The sequence below is a fragment of the Anolis carolinensis genome, chromosome 4 (assembly GCF_035594765.1).
Source record: "Anolis carolinensis isolate JA03-04 chromosome 4, rAnoCar3.1.pri, whole genome shotgun sequence".
NCBI classification, from domain to species: domain Eukaryota; kingdom Metazoa; phylum Chordata; class Lepidosauria; order Squamata; family Dactyloidae; genus Anolis; species Anolis carolinensis.
Window position 1 is genome coordinate 26,985,115 of NC_085844.1, and position 23,716 is coordinate 27,008,830.

A 23,716-nucleotide genomic window follows, 5' to 3' on the forward strand; every position below is an offset into this window, starting at 1 on the left:
GGAAGTACAGTGGAGTCTCACTTATCCAACACTCGCTTATCCAGCGTTCTGGATTATCCAACGCATTTTTGTAGTCAATGTTTTCAAATACATCGTGATATTTTGGTGCTAAATTAGTAAATACAGTAATTACTACATAGCATTATTGCATATTGAACTACTTTTTCTGTCAAATTTGTTGTATAACATGATGTTTTGACGCTTAATTTGTAATGATAAAAGGTAAAGGTTTTCCCCTGACGTTAAGTCCAGTCATGTCTGACTCTGGGAGTTGGTGCTCATCTCCATTTCTAAGCCGAAGAGCCGGCGTTGTCCGTAGACACCTCCAAGGTTATGTGGCTGGCATGACTGCATGGAGCGCCGTTACCTTCCTGCCAGAGCGGTACCTATTGATCTACTCACATTTGCATGTTTTCGAACTGCTAGGTTGGCAGGAGCTGGAGCTAACAGCGGGTGCTCAAGCTGCTCCCGGGATTTGAACCTGGGATCTTTCGGTCTGCAAGTTCAACAGCTCAGTGCTTTAACGCACTTCACCACCGGGGCTCCTTTTGTAAAACATAACCTAATTTAATGTTTAATAGGCTTTTCCTTAATCCCTCCTTATTATCCAACATATTCGCTTATCCAACTTTCTGCCGGCCTGTTTATGTTAGATAAGTGAGACTCTACTGTAACTATAAATAATTGGGTTGCTGTGAGTTTCCTGGCTGTATGGCCATGTTCCAGAAGCATTCTCTCCTGATGTTTCACCCACATCTATGGCAGGCATCCTCAGAGGTTGTGAGGTCTGTTGGAAACTGGGCAAGTGGCGTTTATATATCTGGAATGTCCAGGGTGGGAGAAAGAACTCTTGTCTGCTTTAGACAAGTGTGAATGTTGAAGTGAAGAGCCAGATGGCACCCCCTATTTCATGTGCAAAAGCCAACTTGACCAACAGTTGAATCATGAGAGTTGTAGTTTAATGAGGCACCAGCACTATTTGGCAAAGAAGGTTAAGACCTTGTAAAACTACAACTTCTATAATTCCATTGCATTGAGCCTTAGCAGTTAAAGTGGTGTCAAACTGCACCAGTTCTACCCTTACTTCCATACCAGTCATGGGAGACCATTCTTGGCCTTGTTGTAAGACAGCAGTCTACTTTCTGAGGTGTGGGGCAAGCTGTCTGACATGTAGCAACATCCTCCAACGTCTCACTGTTGTCTCCCAGATTCTGCGGCCTGAGGGCAACTGCCTCACTTTGTCCAATGTTAGAGCCAGTTCTCCTTCCTGAGTGTCAGGCTAACCTTTCTTGCTCGGTTCATTTGATTGCACATAAACAGAGAAACGTGTCTGTCAGATACTCTGCATGGGATTTAACCCACCTTCACAAGACCCTTCAGGTCTCTAAACTATGCAAAACAGTTATAAGAGAAACATCTACACATCAAATTGTCTGCAATGTCATCCCAATAAAGGCATGGCAATCAGTGGAAATTCCTTAGCAGACAGACTCATAAATGAAACTGGAGACTAGCTGAAAGTGTATCCTTAAATGACCTCAGTCACAAGTTCTTCAGGCTTTATTTATAAGTGCCTCAGTATGCTTCAAGCATTCTCCTGTTGAGCATATTGCAATTTACTTATTAACATAGAGATAATTCATACTTTCCCCCACTGATTCCCCTCATCCTTCAGGCTTCTTCTACACTGCCATATAAAATCCAGATTATCTGCTTTGAACTGGATTATATGGCACTGTAGACTCATATAATCTAGTTCAAAACAGATAATGTGGATTATCTGATAATCTGGATTATATGACAGTGTAGAAGGGGCCTCAGACTAGTATCAGTGACAGTTTCATGTACAGTGTTGGCAGATTTTCAAAATAGCACTAAAGAACTGAGATGCAGGAAGTAATAATCAGGAAGTAACTTAATACATTCACGGTCTACTTAAATACTTAGAAGTATTATTTCAGTTAACCTATCCATGTATTTCTCTGTAAAATGAATACATTGTCCATATGTCTAGAATCACAGAGTTGGAAGAGACCACAAGGGCCATCCTGTCAAAGCCCCTGCCATGAAGGAACACTCAATCAAAGCACCACCAATAGATGGCCATCCAGTCTCTGTTTAAAAGCCTCCAGAGAAGGAGACTGCCATATTCCAAGGGAGAATATTTCACAGTTGGACATCTCTAACCGTCAGGAAGTTCTTTCTAAATAACCGGTATGTAATGCACATATGGGGTCCCCAGTGGCACAGTGTGTTAAAGCGCTGAGCTGCTGAACTTGCGGACCAAAAGGTTGCAGGTTCGAATCCGGGGAATGGAATGAGCGCCCGGTATTAGCCCCAGCTTCTGCCAACCTAGCAGTTTGAAAACATGCAAATGTGAGTAGATCAATAGGTACCGCTCTGGCGGGAAGGTAACGGTGGTCCATGCAGTCATGCCAGCCACATGATCTTGGGGGTGTCTACTGACAAAACTGGCTCTTCGGTTTAGAAATGGAGATGAGCACCAACCCCCAGAGTCGGATACAACTGGACTTAACGTCAGGGGAAACCTTTACCTTAATGCACATATGCGAAGGGATGAGCTGGGCAAAACTGGTTGCTGCCAAAGAATCACAGCCCAAGGAATGTCAAGGCAAGGGTTAAGAAAACTGAGTCTTGCTGGACAGAAAAGAGATACGGGAAAGATGACATAGAGATAGGGAAATGCTGTGATAGAGACAGGACAGTCAGCCAAGGGAAGAACTGAATAGGGTTTGGTGTGCTGTAAATTATTAAATAGTTCAGGGATTAATGTTTGATGTACAGACAGTCCCCAAGTTACAAACAAGTTTGGTCACAGATATATAAACTCTACTTGCCTAGTATCAAACAGACTTCACAACTTCTGAGGATACCTGCCATAGATGTGGATGAAAAACATCAGGACAGAATTTGTATGAAAGTTGGAATAGGTATATTTTAAAATGTAACTCCAGACCTATCTATCTATCTATCTATCTATCTATCTATCTATCTATCTATCTATCTATCTATCTATCTATCTATCTATCTAGTCTAGGGAAGGGTTAACACCCCTGTGGTGTTTGTTTTGCTGTTTATACCCCGTTAGGAAGATTTCACCTCATTTCTCTCTTTGTGATAATTGGATTTTGAAAAAATGTGGCTTATTGTGGAAACAAGTATTGGTGATAGAGCTTCAGTGGAGACACCTTTTCCCTATGATAACTCTTCCAGGAGTGGATTTCCCTTTCAAGAAGTAGATTTCTTTCACTTCCTGTTGTCTCACCCCTGTTCTTAACTGTGTGTCATTTGTAAGTCAGATGTTTATAACTCAGGACTGCCTATATTAATAGACTTCTGTTGTGTTTACAACTGTGTCTGTTCCTGTTAAGCTTTGACAGCGGTTTTGGCTACTTTTACCGCAGTGAAGCTACTGGACAATGTACCTGATGGTCCATACAAGCAGGGCTGTAGCCGGGGGGGGGGGGGGGGTGTTAGGGGTTCAATCCCCCCCTGAAAATGTTCAGGTTTTTTTTAACTGGTTTACTCATGAATTTTAACTGGTTAACCAAATCCCCACTAGTATCCACTGAAGTTTATCTGTCTTGAGTGTCCACTGAAGTTTATCGATGAAGACCGATTTCTAAATTATTTTATGTTATCGAATTACTCTTCATTATTCAATAAAAAATGTTTCACCCCCCCCCCCAAATTTTTCTGGCTATGGCCCTGTATACAAGGGTTTCCTATATGGAGAGTTTTTGAGGGGAAACGGGGGCAAAGTGACACTTATCGGCCCTAAAAGTGCTGAAAATAACAACAAAAACAAGTTTTCTGGCTTTGAAATAAAGGGCATCCCTTATAATAAGAGAGAAGAGACCATTTATTTTCCTATGTGTGGCTAGGAAAAATAAAATGTAATTGTGTGTGTATATATACGTGTGTGTGCAAATATATATGTGAAAATAATTTTATTATTCTTGTTGTAAATTCAACATTAGAATATATAGAAAATTGCACACAGTTATTTTTACTGGGCTTATTTTCAGAAGGGTCACCTAGGGAAAATCAATATCTAGTGCCAACCTTAGCCTAATACGGGAAGGGAGCAAAGATTAATTCAGGACATGCTTATGGCAGCCTGTGAAATTTCACCTGCCAGTAGATATAAATAGATACACAGTAGGTTGAATTCGATACAAAGATATGCCACCTAGTGGTAAAAACAATGCTTATTCCAATCTACCTTTTCCTTTAGTGAAGCCTTTCTTTTCCTTTAGTGAAGCCTGGAAAGAGCCTGCAGAGTAGAGGAACAACAGGAGTTCAATAGACTCTGCACTCATGTTCCCACTTGTTAGAAGGCTGCTAAACCTACCGACCTTGTGAGAGATTTGGCCCCAGTATTATGATATATTACCTGCAAATGATTCTTAAGCAAAGTCACAGATATAGAAAAGAATCAGTTGCTGTTGTTGTTTATTTGTTCAGTCACTTCCGACTCTTTGTGACCTCATGGACCAGCCCACGCCAGAGCTTCCTGTTGGCTGTCGCCACCCCCGTTTCTTCAAGGTCAAGCCAATCACTTCAAGGATACCATCTGTCCATTGTGCCCTTGGCCGGCCCCTCTTCCTTTTTCCTTCCATTTTCCCCAGCATCATGATCTTTTCCAAGCTTTCCTGTCTTCTCATTATGTGGCCAAAGTACTTCATCTTTGCCTCTAATATCCTTCCCTCCAGAGAGCAGTTGGGCATTATTTCCTGGAGGATGGACTGGTTGGATCTTCTTGCACCATGTGAAAGTATGTGGAAATGTATCAGGCCACACAGATACAATGCCCAGAAATACAACTCTGGTTAGCCAAGATTAAATAAAATTCCTTTAGTGGGCATAGGCGTGAGTCTCAGGCCCCATCTACACTGCCATATAGCACAGTTTGAAACTGCATGATATGGTCACTGTAGACTCATATAATGCAGTTCAGTGCAGTTCAATTGCATTATCTGAGTCTAAACTGATCATATAAATTGGTAAAGACCTACGATGCGTGATGTGAAGGTTCTGTCTTGGCTGGATGTGGACTGGAGAATCTGCTCAACCGAGACTATGGTTCAGGAAGGCCACCAATGTTTTCTCGCTTAGTCTGCTTGATCTGTAATCGGTGAATTTCTGTCTAAATTTGGGCCATTCTTCGTTCAGGTTGGATAAGCAACTGAAGCAGTTATGCTTCTTACTTTTGGCTTTGCTTTGGTTCTAAACATATGAGAATCTTTGGCCATTTTGTTTCTTCTCTACAAAGTGGGCACTGGCTGCAAGCCATCTCTCCCAAATAGAAAATGTAGGAGTCTCCCTGTATCCCAGAAAAATTCAATGGGATCCCAAGTAACATGTCTTTCAGGCCCTATTCTACCTGCTGGAAGTCATATCTGCACACATGGTAGCTTACATATTTTACATAATTTTCTATTTGAGTGTGTAGGCACTCTCAAGAGATTTTCATTTCTATTTCAAAGCCTGTCTTCTTGGAAGCCTTCAGTGCAGCCTTTCCATGGAAATTCAGTGCCACATTTCTCCAGTTCCTACTATATGACCCTGTATTTAAACTGGAGGTGCCAAAACGTATTTTTACAACTCTTAGCTACAGATTATTATGATTATAATTATTATGATTATTTATACCCCTCTTTTTCTCTTTACAAGAAGACACAGTTTACCCGCAAATGCTTAGCTAAAAACAAATTAGTAGTATTTCCTCTACTAATGGAAGTAGTTACAAACGATTTCATATTAATTTATTTTTTCCAGATACGAAGATAAACTATATACACATGTATGTCTAGAAAATTTAGTAAAAAATTGTCCCCCCCACACCCTAAACTTATGCATACCTAATGTAAGTCCTGTACTTTAACTCTTATCAAAAAAGGAAGAAACATCTCTGAGTCGAGTGGCAAAAGCCAAGAGCTTCATCTGATGCAGGAGAACCCCAAATAAACACTTACTTCTTGTACTTTTCCCACCACAATGCCAGTTCTTGTCTTTTTAGGAAAATAGTGGTAGTGGCCTTTTCCACCTCCACAGAATGACCCTCGACTTATCTGTGGGTTGCAGCAAAATCCACAATTTTGCTTCCCAACTAAATACATGACTAATTCATGAGGTTAATTTATACATCCGTATACAGGCAGTCCCTGAGTTACAAACATCTGACTTAGAAATGACTCATCGTTAAGAATGGGGCTGAGACAATAGAAAGTGAGCTCAATCTACTCCTCGGAAGGGAAATTCACTCCTGAAAGAGTTATTACAGGGGAAAAGGTATCTCCACTGAAGCTTTCTCACCATTCCTTGTTTCCACAACAAGCCATATTCTTCCAAATCCAATTATCACAGGGACAGAAAGGGAGGTGAAATCTTTTGAACAGGGTGTTGTATCCCAGCCTGCACCTGAGCTGTCAGGTGAGCCTGAGGTTGGGCCTGTTCAGCCTGTGATTGTGCCTGCACCTGACCAGTCAGATGAATCTGGGTTGGGGCCTAGGATTCCCATGCAGCCAGAGTTGGATGAAGCTGCTGTTCCTGGACAGTCAGAGTTTGTTCCTGAGGATTCTGGGAGCAAGAATACAATGGTTTCAAGCAGGCAGCTTGAACCAAATTCCTTGAGTGAGTCAAGGTCGAACTATCCCTTGGCAGATGGGCATTCCAGTTGTGATAAGAATAATGAGGTTGACGGAAGCAGAGCAATATGTTAGCAGAGACAAGAAAGGGAGGGTCTGAGAAGGAACAGACGGTTGCTAATAAGAATAGGTTTTGAGTAAACTTCCCACGGAAAGAAGCCTTGATTTCAGCTTTATGAGGAACTGCTTCTGAGAGAGATTTTCAGAGGTGGTAACTTTGCTAATCGAGAGTGTTGTTCCTGTTCATGGACTCATGTTTCATACTTCACAGAATCCTGTTTCATGTTCCTGTGGACTTTCATGCCAAGTTCATGTAGCCTTGTATCTTTAGTTTTGTTCCAGTTCTTGTCCTTGCTTTTGGGGAATTTTGGATTATCCAGTCATTGTTCCTGAAAGTTTTGCAGTTTGGATCCCTTGTTCCAGTCAAAGATCCTGTTATTGGTTCCAGGTTTGTTCCTGTTCCTTGGACTAATTTTGATACCTCGTTGAAGTTTATTCTTGTATTTGATTGTCATGGACCCTTGCTTCAAGACTCTCAAGTATCTTGTACCTGGTGGACTAAAACCTTGTTTTATTGACTTTGAAATTTGCTTTGCTTTTGCTTACATATTCTTCAATAAACAACTTGCTTTGCTTATAGTCTGGGGCTACAGCATGCTCTTGGGGTGTCTCTGCAGTCTAGGGGTGTAACACAGGGGCACAGACAGAAAAACAAACACCACAGGGGTGTTAACCCTTCCCTATGCTATCGAAAGCACACACACACACGGCTGCAATTATACTGAAAAATGCACCTGTTCCAACATATAACTACAACTTAAGAACAAACCTACATAACCTATTTTGCTTGTAACTTGGGGACTGCCTATATATAGTTTTTATGTTATGATTAACAATGAGTGCAAATATCATTCCTTTTTCAGCTTAACAGTAAGTTTTTTTGTTTCCTTGGTAATCAAATGTAGCTTCTTTGACTGGAAGAGGAAGAATAACAGATGGTTCAAGCCTTAGTTTATTCTGCTGCCTTGTGCTTTGTTGCAAGTGTTGAGGCACCAACAAGGTGAGACTTTTGTTTTTATCACCAGTGACTTGGTGCTGGGTTTCCTTTGGAAATATTATCAGGATTGGCATGTTTTGGGAAGAGACTCATCACAGGGGCAGCTCAGTTAGTCCAGCCCCAGCTGTTTGCACTCAACCATCAGCCTCCCTAGATAAGGCAGACAGCAACTGGTCTACAGCTGCTAGAAACAACTCACTTGGTGTGAGACATCAAAACCAGCTCAGAGAGGGTTCTGTTCTTGTATCAAGACTACTCTTCGCGCACACACACACTCCATTGGTTTTTATTTTCCAGGTCCTGACTGATACCCTGGGTCTTGATCTTTGGACTGCTAATCAATCACATGGCTTCTCAGTTGTATGATACTTGTAGCATTTGTATATTTTCTTTTAAAAGTAACTATCTCGGTTAGTTTTTGAGAAATTGTAAACTTAAACAATATTTTAGAATTGCAATTAGTACAATGGTTACCTACTTCTTTTGTGACCTCAGAATGATAACAGTATATCAATATATTTCAAAGCAAAAGTGAGCAAGTGTTGGGGTGAGAAGGTTGCATTGGGATGTTGAAGTAGGCTGTACCCCTCCAGACACCCCAACCCAGAAAACATAAATCCCACAGGATTTTTGCTCCAACATCCTCCTTTTGGGGGCGTTGGAAGGGCCTCAAAGAGCACAAAATGGGTTTCTCACTCTCTCCTGTTTTAAATAGCTCTAGCAGCAGCTACAAGCTGTAAGTTATCTTTAAAAGAAACTAGCTAAATAAATAGATACAACTAAAAATAAATACATAAATTGCAGACAAACCAGCAGATATGCAGCACTGTCATTGTTGGAAGAAGGTTAACACGGTTGCTAACACATGTCTAAAGGGCAGTGTTGAAAGAAGTGCCACAGGGGCCTTGGGAACACACCGATGGTGGCCTCCATCGTCTGAACAGCTACCAAAGCTTAACAATCCAGCAGACTCTGGAGGCAAGGAGGCATGGAGCCAGGAGTTTCTATCCTCACAAGGCTCCTGGGCCCAATGGTGTACGAGATTTCGTTCTCAGTCACCCCTGGTGGCAAGCAGATCTCCTTGGTGATCGTGGAGTAGTTGTATTCCTTCCCTCGCGGGGTCTTAAATTCTTCTTCATGTTCCGCTGAAACTTTAACCTTCCCATCTTGCACTTTCACTGTGATATCATCCGGATCAAACCCCTTAACATCCATTAAAGCTAAAAGCTTTGGGCGATTACATGTTGACAGCATCTTAGTTACCCTTCTTCGAATCCTGCAATGTTTAGAAAAGAAAAGAGGATACCAGTATAAGGTTTCAGTCCGAATCTCACCTACGGGATGCATAGCGATAGTCAAGTCAGATGATTAAGGACCTCATCACATTAAGGTCAGTAAGCCATGCGATACCAGGGGGATTAATCATGGATTGTGGCAAATCCAGGGGGGTTGGGTGAGGTGTGGGGAACCTGTCATTCTGCATTGCTGGCATCGTTTCTTACCTCATCTGTGTTCCCAGTGCTGCCTCTTACAAAAATTCAACCTCAGTCCAGGCACAAAGCCCTGTCAGATGTAGATCTACATCATGTGATGGGATTCAGCGGTCTTTGTGCCTGAAGTTAGGTTGAATTTTCATAGGACATGGGCAATTTTGCAAGTGTGAAGAGGTTGTAAATGGAATGATGTTATGCTGAACTGTGAAGGCAAATTGCTTTTATTCAGTCATTCATCCTATTTAATTTCCACCCAGCATAACTAGAAGGGTGGCCAGTAAGTGACAAAGGCCCCCTCTATATTGCCGTATAATATGGTTTCTGAATCCAAATTATCTGCTTTGAACTAGATTATATCGCCATGTAGGCTCATATAATCCAGTCCAAAGCAGATAATCTGGATTCCGAAACTGGATTATATGGCAGTGTAGATCCAGTCAAAGTAGGTATAGCAGTGATTCTCAATTTCTTGCATTCCAGATGTTTTGGATTTCAACTCCCAGAAACCTCAGTTGCCTTGGCCAATGCTCAGGGATTCTGGGAGCTCAAGTTCACATCCCTTGGAAGACCAGTGTTTGGGAAACACCAAGCTATTGCTACCCTCAACAGAACAATAATGCGGAAAAACTGTGTTCTGAATTGGTTGTGGGACTGCCTGCACTAATGAAAGCACCTGCCTTTGAGGTTCTTAAACTATTTTAATTAAAAGTATTTGCCAAGGCACCTAACAACAAAGTGCATATAAAATAGCAATAATTAATGCATTGAAACACATAAAATAGAACACAGCAACTGAAATTATTGGATTCACTTTAAATCCACTTTAGGGAGGGGCCTTTAAATAGCTCAGCCAGACAGGTCCTGGGGTTCACCAAACTACAAACCCCATTATTCTGTAGGAGGCAGAAACCGGATTTAAAGTGGATTCATGCTCTAGTGTGATGAGGCATTATATGTTTGAGGGGGAAGTAGAATGCAAAGTACCTTTTCCCAAACAAAAGGTAATATTACTCTGAGACCTTGAGGAGGGGAACAATATGTATGTATGTGTGTATGCATGCATGTGTGTGACATTTTGTTTGCTATGTTGTCATACATATAGACACACATTGTTATTCTAGCCTCATCCAAACATTTTGCTCTATAGCAGGTGGATGCTGCTTTGGATGAGCATTATGTGCAAAGAACAGAAGAGAGGGAGGGAGAAGCAGGAAAAGGAAACCTGCAGTTTGCAGCCTTGTGATGCAGAGGTATCGTTTTTGAAAGGAAGCTGCAGAGTGAGAGAGAAAAAAAAGCAGACACACACAGAGTCAGAGAGACCAAAGATGGGACACAGAGGCACACAGAGATGGAATCACACCAGACTAGAGACACATGGAAGAACAAAGAGAGCACAAGGAAGAGGAAAAAGACAAAAAGAAGCAGAGAAACAAAAGAGTGTCATAACTGGAGAGTGGAAAGTGACTTACTGCACTACTTTAACATAGTTAGAAGGTGTCTTTGGCAGCCTAAAACAGGAGCCCCACATCTGTTGAAAAGGATAGCCTAAATATTGCTTGCAAACTGGTTTGAGATGAGTTTGAAATGATGTTGTGGAACTGGGAGTGTTTCCATTTGTTGTTAGGAAACTTCTAATGTGCACCTCAACCCTCATGTGATGATGTCCAATGTGAATGGGGATGGACTAGATAGCCCTTGCGGAACCCTCCACATTTATGATTCTGGTGTTGCATGGATGCTGTGTGTTTGTTTATTAATTTCTACCATGCCTTTCTCTCAGCATGAGATCCAAAGCAGCTTACAAGATGCAAAAGAAAACTTTAATCGGAGCTGTTTTTTACAAATTTCAAAAACGCACACAATTAAATCTCAATTTTGTTAAAAAGGGACATTATTTAAAATGGTTTAAATACATTTGAAACATAACTGTATGGAAATGAACCTCACAGGATTTTCTTAGCAAGATCTGTTCAGAGGAGATTTGTCTTTTCCTCTAAGGCTGGGAAAGAGTTTAACATAATATCAGCTAGTGGAGTTTCCATGAACGAGCACGGATTCAAACCCTAAGTGAACTTAAGTTATTTCTACAAGGGGTAGAATTTCTCTGCAATATTAATGATTCCAAACAGGATGCCCCTGCACATCATGAGAACCATTACAGACAACAAAACAAACACCACAGGGACATTAACCCTTCCCTATACTAGCCAAAGCTAATATATATGTATATTTGGCTGGAGTTACACTTACAACCTTATCACATGGACCTTGAGAAGCACGGGGGATTGTCTGTCTAGAGAGGGGAGTTGTCCCTTTCGATCCCCAATAGTGCTGTTTCAAGTTCTGCCTTCCCATCACACTTGTTTTCCTCTTCAATTTTTCCCGTTTTCCCCTCATTGTTGCCCGCATTCGAACCATCACATAGAGACTCCTCAGGGAAAACTTCAGTATACTACAGACCTCATCCCATTTGAGGGAGAAAGCAGAGGAATTTCAAACCCTTTTGCCATGATAAGTCTTCCTTCTCTTCATTGGACCAGTGTAATTTAAAACCCTTTGCAATCATCCCATCTTGCAAGGCTGTGCTTCCCTTCATTAGACCAATGTAATTATAAACCACTTTGGCGGGATCCCCTCCTGCTAGGTTTTCCTTCCCTCCATTAAACCAGTGTTATATTAAAAAGCTAGCAAGAGCACAATTTTGAGCCTAGATTGCTATTAAGGAGAAAATGTAGTGAAAGTAAAGTGGTGAGGAACGCCCATTCCTCCATGTCACTGAAACTATTCAACATGGGCAAATTTGTCAGATCTCATCACATGTGTTTTATGGCGTTAGCTATGATTTTAGCATATGCCAGGGGTTCAGAACATGATTGCTTGCCTGTGTTCTGAACTCCCTCCTTTCAGCACACTTCACCTCCATTTCAAGGATGAAGGAAAATGTAGTCTTGGGCCTTTTGAGTCAGAGTTTGGTACTTGCACAATTAAATTTGTGTGCCAGATCTGGCCATAGTAGTACATGCTTTAGTGACATCTCAACTGGACTACTGCAATGCGCTCTACTGGGTTTGCCTTTAAAGAATGCTTGGAAGCTTCAACTGGCCCAGAGGTCAGCAGCCAGGTTACTAATGGGAGCACCGTAAAGGGAGAAAACAAACCCCATATTATGGCAACTCCACTGGCTTCCAGTTTGCTACCAGAAAAATTTAAAGTGCTGGCTGTTACCTTTAAAGCTCTAAACGGTTTGGGTCCAGACTAACTGACCAATCACCTCTCCTCATATGAGCCTGCTCAGACAGATTGAAAAGTAGCATTACAATCTACGGTGGTATGTATTTGAAGATTCAAAACAAAATCAGGGCAGAATACTGAATTTGATGCACCCAAGTACTTACATGGACTCCTGTCAGCCATGCCTAAAAAGTAAATATGATCCCGCTCCTTGAAAGTGTGCTGTCATGTTCTCAGAGCACAGATATGAACTCACATGCATCCTGAATCTACGTGTCTGTATGGAATCCTTTGACCGTGATAGTCGTGTCTAAAAACAAATTGGGGTCCACCTATACATTTACCACCCCATCACACTGGGGCACATTGTCCCATTGCAGAACTTTGGGGATAGCGTTTGCTAAGCGCCATCGCATGACACTTGGCAGGCCTCGTCCCATTGATGCTCAAAGTGCAGAGGAAGCATCACAAGACACTTCCTAAGCCACAATGAAAGGTAAGGTGTGTTTTGGGTAGCTCCAATAGAGCTACCCACATTTTTTTGCTATTGTGCGTTGCTGCTCTTTCCTGCATCTGTGCCTTGTCTCATTGTCCCCACCTGATGGGGAAGGAGGGAGGGCACGTGAGGCGCCACGAGGGGGGTGGGGTGTCTGATGAGGTCCTTAAACTGCATCTGTGAAATGGTTGAGCATTGGATTACAACTCTGGAGACCAGGGTTTGAATTCTTATTGAGTCTCGCAAACCCAGTTGGTGACCTTGGATAAGCCATATACTCTCAGCCTCAGAGGAAGGCAAAGGCTTCTAAACAAATATTGCTAAGAAAACCCCATGATATATTCGCTTCGGAATTGCCATTAGCCAGAAAGGCACATAAAAACAACATATCATGGTAGAGCTTCATAAATGACAAACAATACATATAAAACAACAACAATTAGCTAATAGAGTGCAGGTATTTCAAGATGGAGGAATGATGAGCAAACTTGCAAAGCTGAAAAAGTCTGGGAATGAGAAATTCAAGGTTCAGAAATTGCAAAGAAGAGAATGAGGGAAATGTTATGTTTTAACGCTTTTTTCCAATGCTGTTTTCAACTTGTGTTTTAAATTTTTTGCTTTAATTGCATTTTTATTAGTGCATTAACCATTTTAAAAATGTATTATGCTTTTAAATTGTTGTACATTGGCTTGGATCCCATGTTGGGAGAAAAGTGAGATATAAAATAAATAGACAAATATTTTGAAATTAGGGGTAGTGTAGTACTTACCTGAAGCTATATGCATATATATATATATATACACACACAGCAAGAGGGGACTGTCAACATGTGGAGAAAATACTCCCCCCAAAAAACCTATTTTGTGGTGGGGTGTGGGGGAATTACCTCTTTTATGTCCCATTAAAGTTCCCTTGAGATAATTGTACTTGTGGTTGGAGCAGCGTGCAAAATGAAGACAGGCAAAAAAGTGAGCTCTGAACCACAGAAAGAGAATACGTTTGATGGGGTTCTCTTAATAGGACATCAGATTTTGGAGGAGGCGTAAGGGAGGGTGACTTTGGCAGAGTTCTAGGTTTCAGTGATTTTTTGCTTGAAAGGCGTAAGGCAAATGCAGTGATTCAGAAGCAAGAAGCAGGCATTTTCTCAGGTCTTTGCAAAAGATGGAAGCTTCCAGAAAGATCCTTGATACAGAATGCATATTGATGTAAGCTACAATATTCAAGCATTCCCTTCTTCCAGTATGCCTTTCCTTGAATGTAGGTTCTCTCTTTATATGGTTTCAAGTGGGGAGAAGATACTGCAGGGATTTCCCCTCAAAAACAAACCTCTAAACTAAAGCATGTCCATGTGGTTTAAACAGGTGCTGGAACACGAGAGAAGCCTCCCACAAGGATGGTAAAACATCAAACATTTGGGCAACGTCCTTGCAGATGACCAATTCTCTCACACCAGAAGTGTCTTGCAGTTTCTCAAGTTGCTCCTGACACACACACAGACACACACACACAAAAACAAAAAAAGGTGCTTATTCCACAAGATTCAGGAAACCAAAGGAGAATTTGGAAATGCTCTACAACCAGCAAGGGAGCACATTACATGACCAGGCATACATAAAATGACAATGGGAAGAATACACAAAAGAACCATATAAAAGAGATGAAGAGGTGACAGTTTCGTTCAAGAAACAGCTGTATGAAGATTAACTCCAGTTTAATAAAATGAAGTAGAACCTTTCTCTCTCAGCTTGATCTACCTCAAAGGTTGTTGTGAGGATTAAGAACAGAGGAGAAAGATTATACATATTGTCTTGAACCCAGTGAAGAAAAAATTAGATATAAATGTAACAAAAAGTTAATTTGGCATCCTTGGCAATCCATTATTTGGATTATCTCCACCTTTAAGCAAGGCATACAGGCTCTTTGTTAGAAAGAGAACAGAAGGAAAGAGAAACATGGTAGTTTTTATGTTAATTTTACATGGTGCATTACTTAAAAAACAAAAAAATTGTAGCATTACATAGTGATTAGAAGTAGTGTGTCTTCAAAGAAGAAATTCCAAAAGCTCTTACCTATCATAATGTCTTTCAAATGTTCCTTTTCTTTCCTCAGTGCTTATTTTTACTGAGCACATTTGGACAGAAACAAATATGTGTCAAAACAGCTTTGACAACTGTTCAGCCGTAGCATAGACTGCCTTGGAAAAAAACTCCTTTGGAGGCCTTTAAGCAGAGGTTAGATTTTCAGCTCTAGTGAATGTTTTTTTTCTTTTTCTTTTTTTAAATGCAATCATCGTTATAGCTCTTGGGAATGTTTTAACTATGAGTTTCTGTACTGGTAAAGGATTGGACTAGGCAGCCCTTGAGATCTCTTCCAACTTTTACGATTCTGTTATCATACCTCCCCATCAGAAAAGCAAAAATGCAGCTATACCTTTATTCCCCTATTTCTTAGTCACTCATTTAAATAAATAAATTTAAATAAATAAATTGGAAAGCTGCACCATATGTTAACATTATTATATCTTTTCTCCCCTGAATTATATGGCTAAAATCCTGCATTGAGAGATGTACCTCTGACACGTAGCTTACTCTTGGCCATCTCCCCTCAAAACACTCCTTTTAATTGACGCAGTCTCCCTGCAAAATAGACATTTCCATGTAGTTGGGAAAGGATGGGACCAGCAGAGATGCATCCAAGTAATTGAATGTGTTGAAACAGATATACACAGGGACCTCCTGGGGAGGTCCTGTCAGATTGTCTTTGCAGTATGCCTAGCTACAGGAAAACTGTTGAATGCCTTTCTGCAGATCTCTCTGCTCTCCAACAACAGAGACACAGCTATGTTGAGGTGCCATGTTACTTAAATGGTGGGTTTGGGGCAGGGAAAGGATTTGGGTCATTCATTGCATGGCTGGTAAAGAATTCCAACCTCTGCAATGACAAAAGTGGGTTATAGTAGTGTATGCTGGATGTATGTTATCATAACTCACTAACAGGATGACACCCAATATTGGAAAATTGGGTGTGTAGGCTTAAATCCATTTTTGTCCAGATTAGAGTAAACTGATTGAATTGACAGGTTGATAGTTTGCTTATGTTTCCATTAGTTCAAAACCACTTTTGGTTGAATGTTAGGGAAAAGGTGGGATAGAAAAAAATCCAATTTTCTAGGTGTTGCAGGGTGTTTTCTAGAGGAAAGGACTGCCAAAACTACATCTGGATGTTTCTTTCCAAAGGAACCCCTATGAAATGCATGGGGTTGGTATAAGTCAGCAAGTGACTTGAAGGCACATGCCCACAAACAGTGAAGGGCCAAAAAATTGTCAGAAACAGACACTCAAAAGAATGGAATGTGTAGTTATGGAAATGACAACTGGCAAAGACAAGGAACTATATCATGAGAACATGTGCTTCGTTAAACCAACCTGGAAGAGTCCTCAACATCATCAAGGTGGGTGCCTGGTGGACTTTCACAGAGAGTCTTCTAAAACCAAGGTGCCACCAAGGAGGTCTTTTTCTATAGCTACTCACTGGATCTCAGATGGCAAAGCAAAGGCTGCTAACTGAAAAGGTGGAAACGTTATTTCCAGCTCTTTTCTCCCTGCAGAACATCTTAAAAGTTGTATTGGAACAGAAGAATGCAAGAAAGATGAAATGGAATGCCAGGAAAAAATAAACTTGTCCACTTAATAGTAAATGAAACGGCAACATTTCCTAAGCTAAGCACAGAATGTAAGCAATCAAAGGGTGTTAGCAAAGCACCCTCAAGAAGTTTAGTGACTGACACACTCTACATAGGAATTTTGTAAAATTGAATTTTCTACCACCTACTCTGTGTGTGAAAGTATGATGTGGGACTGATTGTTGCTCATCATCTTTTTAAAAAAACAAATTGTGGCATATAATATTATTTCTCATATCCCACCAGTAGTAAACATTGCAGGAACTGAAATCCTATTGTATCTTAGAGCTGTGTCAAAGACAGGAAAAAATAATCAAAATTTCCTCGTGTTGTTCTTTTAGAGCAGTGGCAATGGGAGTCCAGCTCCCACAATCTGCAGTCAGAATTATTGGAATTGTGATCCAACAGTAACTAGCATGCTATGGGTTTGCTACCATAGTCTTAGTGTACAAGGACAAGCACGGTCTTTGAATAAGGAGAAAAAAAACCCACATAACAATGAGAGGGAAAATAAACTCCACATTAGCTCATCCACAACTACATTTGTTTTAGGAATAGTATACTGGTCAGTTTGAAATGGGCCTGGAGACCAAGAAGAAATAGAGATTTTTTGAGTCTTCTTCACTACTGTGGGACTTCAGAAAAGAACATTTCCTGCCATAATAGCTTTTGTCAATTAAGATAAATTATATTTGCTGTATCAAGGAGGAAAAGCATCCTTTGCTATCATGCTCCTTTTACTGGCTTAATGATATAACCCAATTAATGATGCAAGTGACAAACAGGCTCTCATGCTTACCTGGCTAGTTCTTGCTCAGCTTCTATTTTAGCCCTAATTGCCTTGCGCTCCAAAGAAGTGAGGCACACGGGTCGGCAGGGCCGACAGCATAGTATGTCACAAAGGCAGAACGGGTATGGATGGAGAAGACAGCAACATTGTGGATGGAGATTTATATCACAGAGGCAGCTGCACTGTGTATCACAGCATCGATGGCAGCAGTGCATGTCTATCAGTTTTATGCGCCTCTTTATTTCTCTATCTGTTCGCCTTAAATCTCGCCTCACAGCTTCCAAAGCGTGACAAAGGGTAGCCATCAGGAAGCACTAAACCATATTAGCGTACGAGTACAGCCTTTGAAAAAAGGGCACTCGTCAGGAAAAAAATTGCTCTGGCAAGCCCTGGCCAGAAGTTTGCATGACTGAGAAAGCTCCTGGTGTTATTACCTCTTTTATGGCATGCTGTTTTATGACATCATGACTTTGTAGCTCTGTCACAATCTGGCAATTTCCACGGAAACAGTAAGCAGAGGCTAAATAGGAGAGTCACTAAGGAGAACAGGCACATTATTTCATACACAAAGAAAACTGAAAGTTCTAAGTTGTTGATCTCTGTTAAAAGTCATGACTAGTTAACATAGTCATAACACAGTTGACATTAAACATCTTAATGGATAGTTCATACTGTGTCCTCTTAGAAAGGAATAAATACAAAGTGGGTTTTTTGAAGGTATTTTTGTAGGAATCAAAGATTGATTTCGGTGAAATAGTATAAAGTAGCTGTACAAGTGCACTACTGTTTGGTAGGATTAATATATCAGCTCTATGCCAAGTGAGACACAGAGATGAAATGAGCCCTAACACTGAGCATGATGGCAAACAGACTGCAAACAATAACTTTCGCCAAAGACTCCCCAAGTCCCATCATTATTTTCAGCCCAACCTACTCACAGACTGATTGAGATGGATACAAGTTTATTCTAAGCACCAGCATGTTATAGAACTTCAGAGTTACACAGACAGCAATGAAGTGTGCATGAGCAATAACTAATACTTAAGTATTAGATCTCAGCCGAGGTCTATGTGACCAGTACAAAACGTATTTGTTTGTCGCTTAAGAGGATGTTCTCGGGGTATCCTTAACCTCTGGTTGTTGGCCTTGAGCACGTAATACTGCAGTTGCAGCTTTTCTAGCATAACAGAAATGACAGAACACATTACATAATAGACTATGAGGAGATGTCAGCCTTTGTCAAGATAGTGTCTCTCAGGCTCATTAAAACATATCTTGTTTTATCACACACTATTTATCGCACGCTATTTAAACACAGACACAAAAACATTTAAGCCAAGAAGGAAAGCTGGTACTGATATCTTAAGAAGCCAAGTTGAATCAAATATGTTTTTATTAAATCATAAAAGTCAGGTCAGGAACCATTTTATACTAAGGACATGAATTTCCTTATGTTTATTTCTGGATAATGCATTTCCTTGGTAGAGAGTAGAAATAACTCTTTAAACATTTTTTGAAACTGTGCTAATTCAACATATCACATTACAATTTTTTTTTTGCAACCACTGGCTTCTAATGCCTGTAATTTTCCAGATATTTTCGGTTGGACTCCATGGAACTAACTTATCTGTACATTTTTGTTTGAATAAAAAGGTCTTTGCTGGTGGAAGTTCAACAATCAATTAAAACTCATTAAAATGTACATGTTAAAGTGGCAACATACTTTCCTGTAAGAAACACAAGAACAGTCATTGACCTGTAAATCACTGATTAGGTGATCTTGTATGCTAAGATTGCCAGCGTCAGTTAGTATTGAATAGGAGGCTGTCAATGAATACCAGCCAGGTGTTTTTGGCTATATTTCAGAGGAAGGAACTGGCAAAATCACCTGAATATTCATTGTCTATGGAAACCCTATAAAATTCATAGGGTTGCTAAAAGCCACCAGGCAACTTGAAGGCACTTAGACATACAAGTGATAGTTATCTCTGAGAGGGCATACATTAAACTGCCACCACAAGGCAATTATCTAGCGTAACAACAATTCAGTCAATTGAAATCTCTTTGAAGATTTTTCTCACCAAGAAAAGAAACTAGGCCAGATTCTCTAGGCAAGCACATTCATCTTGAAAACAACCTTCCTTAGGCTGGTGACCTCAAGAAATATTGGACTACAATTTCCATTAACCTCAACAGCCACCATGCTCATCAGGCTTTGTATCTTCAAGAGAAACAGCCTCAACAAAAAAGGTGTGAGGAGGGAAAAACATACTGAAGTAGTGCCTGAAAACTGGTCATTCTTTCAGATCTTTTAAGACTGATGGAATAAGTTAGTTTTCTGCTGATCCAGAGATTAGAATGTGAACCAGTGGGTTGTAATAACCATTCAACGGTGGAATAGACCGTCTCAGAGGGTGGTGGACTCTCCTCTTTTGGAGGTTTATAAACAGAGGTTGGGTGGGCATCTTTCAGGATGCATTAGCTGTTTAGTTTGACAGAGATGCACTAGGCCACCCTTGTAAAACCTTCTAATTTAACGATTCTATGACTGATGTTTTATAGACTCAATGAGTCCTACTGAACTCCTGCTTTTTATTTATTAATTTCTACCATGCCTTTCTCCCAGAACGGTATCCAAAGCAACTTACAAAATACACAAGGAACCTTTAGTTAAAAATGTGTTTCACAAAAATAAAAAGGTGCTGTGGGTGAGATTGGGGGGGAATATGAGTTTTAAATGCCATTTTAGTATATCTGCTGTATTTTAATTTTGTTTTTACCACACTGCTATTTTACTGCTTTTAATTTTTGTATTGCACCTTTGAAACTTGCCTAGTGTGGAGTGTTAGCTGTCTTGAGTCCCCATGGGGAGAAAGGCAGGGTATAAATAAAGTTAACAACAATTAAATCAGTTCTATTAAAAAGGGCCATAATACAGATTTAAACTCATTTAACTAAATGGATTGTTGTTGTATGCCTTCAAGTTGTTTCTGAGTTACGACGACCTAAAGGTGGACCTGTCATGGGATTTTCTTACCAAGATTTGTTCAGAGGTTTGTCTTGGCCTTCTTCTGTGGCTGAGAGTGTGTGACCTACTCAAGATCACCCAGTGGGGTTTCCATGGTCCAATGCTTAAAGCTATTATACCATGCTGGCTTTTTAATTGAAAAGATACAAATAAAAACACAGTACGCCACTTTCCAACATATACTGCTTTATAGTTGGAAGTCAGAGGGCTAACTAAATAGACATATCTCAATCCTGCTAGTGAAAAGAGGGGAGGGAAGTGACTAGCTGGACCTCTTATGAAAGGGAGTTTCAAGTCCCTGAAAAGGCTTTCTCTTGCGTACACTTGTGATCAAGGTAGACTTGTGATGGTGATGGCTAGCACATGATGGTAATGTATTTTCAGATAGTCTCTGCTGATTCCTTACTGTGGATGGGTAAGTAGGTATGTCTTACCACTCAGCCCTTATGGAGAATATTTCTATTTTTAAAAAAGAAGGCTCATTATTCTTTTATTAGCCGGTAGGTGGTAGCAGAGGGCAGCAAGAAGTAATATGAGACCTGGTATCTGAAGGAATGCAACAACAACTTAGGCGGGAGACCTTCAATGAATACCAGCAACTGTAGGCTATATTTCAGAGGGAAGATCAGGGCAAAACCACTTCGGAGTATTCCTTTTCCAAGAAATCTTATGAAATTAATGGATGTCACCATAAGTTGAAAGGTAACTTGAAACCCACCCCCAAACACATAGAAGCATAGGGGGAACACCACATAATTGAGACATCCTTGTTACCCTATCATCAATAGCCCTGATCATGTATTGCTGACTCAGGTTTGGGGTTTCCCTGTTTGAAGCTATCCAACTAAAATGTGGACTTTTCTCATTTTCTACTGCCTTCTATCTTAGCATTATTGAATTTTCTAATGAGTCATGACTTTTTACGATATGACATACAACAGCCTCCATTTAGCCATCCTGGCTTCTAAGGATAGTTAAGGCCTGATTTGCATTACGACCCATTTATTTGTCTTTTTAGAAATCCAAGGTATCTGTAGACCTCTTCTCTAGCACCAAATGAGTTTATTTTCTCCCTATCTGTTTTCTTCACTAACCGGTTTTCACGACGATATATAGAAATGGAAAATGTGATGGCATGGGCTGATTTTCTAACTACCTCTCAAAGTCTATTGTATTCAGGAAAATCTTGAACTATCTCAATGCCTTCATCATCTACTTTAAAGTTATGTAAATAATTGTGGTCATTATCTTTGTTTTCTTAATGCTCAATTGTAAACCTGCCTTTGCATTTTCCTCTTGGCTTTCTTCAGAAATAGTTCCAAGTCTTTACTATATTCTAACAGTAGTATGGTGTCATCTGCATATCTGAAATTGTTGATGTCCCTTCCTCCAATTTTCATATCTTCTTCCTTAAGAGTCTTAATTCTGCTTTATATATGATATGCTCAGAATATAAGTTAACCAGACAGGATGATAATATGCAGCATTGACTGAAGCCCTTGCCAATTGGAAACCATTCTAATTCATTATGGGCAATATGATTTAGAAGATGAGGTTCATAATAAGGCTTTTGTGATTTGCTTTGGCACTATCACTTTCTATGCTCCATGTGCCACTCTTCAGGATTCCATTATTGACCATGGAGTAGTGATATGGGTGCTGTACTGGGACTAGAGGAAAACAAGGTCCACATAACTGCCCAGCCATAAAATCTGGGTGATCTTGGGCAAGTCATGCTCTCTCAGCCTCAGAAAAGACAATGACAACCCCTCTGAACAAATCTTGCAGAGAAAACCCTATGATAGATTAACCTTGAGGTCACCATACATTAAACATGACTTGAAGGCACATAACCTAGAAGTGCAAAGGAAATTTGCCTTTAGGCACTGAGAGCAAGTATTGTATAATGGTTTCAGCAGTGGACTACTAGAATCATAGAATTAGAAGAGACCATATGGGCTATTTAATCTAACCCACTGCCATGCAGGAAAATCAAAGCACTCCCCAACAGATGGCCATCCAGCCTCTGTTTAAGTCTATAAGGAAGTAGCTTCCACCACACTCCGAGGCAGAGTTCCACTGCTGCACAGCTTAGTCAGGAAGTTCTTCCTGACCCATTGCTCCAAGTCCTAGTTTCCAGGGCAGCAGAAACAAGCCTGCTCCCTCTTCCTTATGACATCCTTTCACATATTTATACATGGCTATCATATTTCCTCTCAATATTCTCTTCTGTAGGCTAAACATACCCAGCCTTTTCTGCCACTCCTCATAAGGCTTGGACTCCAGACCTTTGACCATTTTAGTTGTCCTCCTCTGGACATCTTCCAGCCTGTCAATCTCTCTCAAATTGTGGTGCCCAGATTTGGATACAGTATTCCAGGCGTGGTCTGACCAAAGCAGAATAGAGAGGCGCCATGACTTTGATCATTCTAGACATTACACTTCTTTTAATGCAGCCCAAAATCCCTTTGGCTATTATTGCCTGATGATCAGCTTGTTGTCTACTAAGACACATACTCTGTTGAGGTAGGTGTCACACATCCTGTATCAGTGGATTTCAGTTTTTCTGCCTAAGTGTAATATCCTACATATTTTTCTGTAATAATAAATCTTTATTTGCATCCCGTTTTTCTCCCAAAAAAGGGACTCAAAGTGGCCATAAAGCAGTTCAAATAGCTGAGTCCCCTCGGGGAGATAGGACGGGTTATAAAGTTGTTATTATTATTTATTGGCCATAGGAATCTCCTGGGTGACCTTGTGCAAGTCACTCAGCCGAAGACAAAACGCTTGTGAGAAAATCTTGTGAGGAAGTCTTGTGATAAGATTGCCTTTCAATTACCATAGGCTGGAAAGGCCTTGAAAACAAACAATAGGCATTGAGAAAAAAAATGGGAGGAAAAATCCACACACACACACATCCCTTGGATTTAACTGAAACAGTGGTACAAGGCAGTGGTTATCATCCTGGGGTCCCCTAATGTTTTTGGCCTACAACTCCCAGAAATCCCAGCCAGTTTACCAGCTGTTAGGATTTCTGGGAGTTGAAGGCCAAAAACATCTGGGGACCCCAGGCTGAGAACCACTGCATTAAGGACTTAGGCCCACTGAACAGGGACGATGGCACCTTTCATATGCTTCACAACACAAACGCGCACATACATGGAACTGTTCTCTGTTAAAATTCAAAGACACCATAAAAAAACAGTCATCCAGAATCCAGTCGTAGTCTAGAATGAACAATACTACTTCGGGCTGCAAACGGAATAA

General features: G+C 40.6%; 1 protein-coding gene across 1 annotated transcript; it reads right to left on the minus strand.

Moving 5' to 3' along the window:
* Positions 1–8,545: 8,545 nt before the first annotated feature.
* odf1 (outer dense fiber of sperm tails 1) lies at positions 8,546–17,847 on the minus strand. Its single transcript, XM_003219454.3, has 2 exons — positions 17,431–17,847; positions 8,546–9,004 (listed from the first exon to the last, which is right to left on the minus strand). Exons 1-2 carry the CDS (start codon positions 17,724–17,726, stop codon positions 8,683–8,685), a joined length of 618 nt encoding a protein of 205 aa, XP_003219502.1. The 5' UTR covers positions 17,727–17,847; the 3' UTR covers positions 8,546–8,682.
* Positions 17,848–23,716: the final 5,869 nt, after the last annotated feature.

Coding starts and splice junctions, on each gene's coding strand:
- odf1 (XM_003219454.3), bottom strand. CDS start 17,726: ATGGCTACCCTTTGTCACGCTTTGGAAGCTGTGAGGCGAGATTTAAGG. Junction 9,005..17,430: donor GCTGAGCAAGAACTAGCCAG/GTAAGCATGAGA, acceptor TAAACATTGCAG/GATTCGAAGAAGGGTAACTA.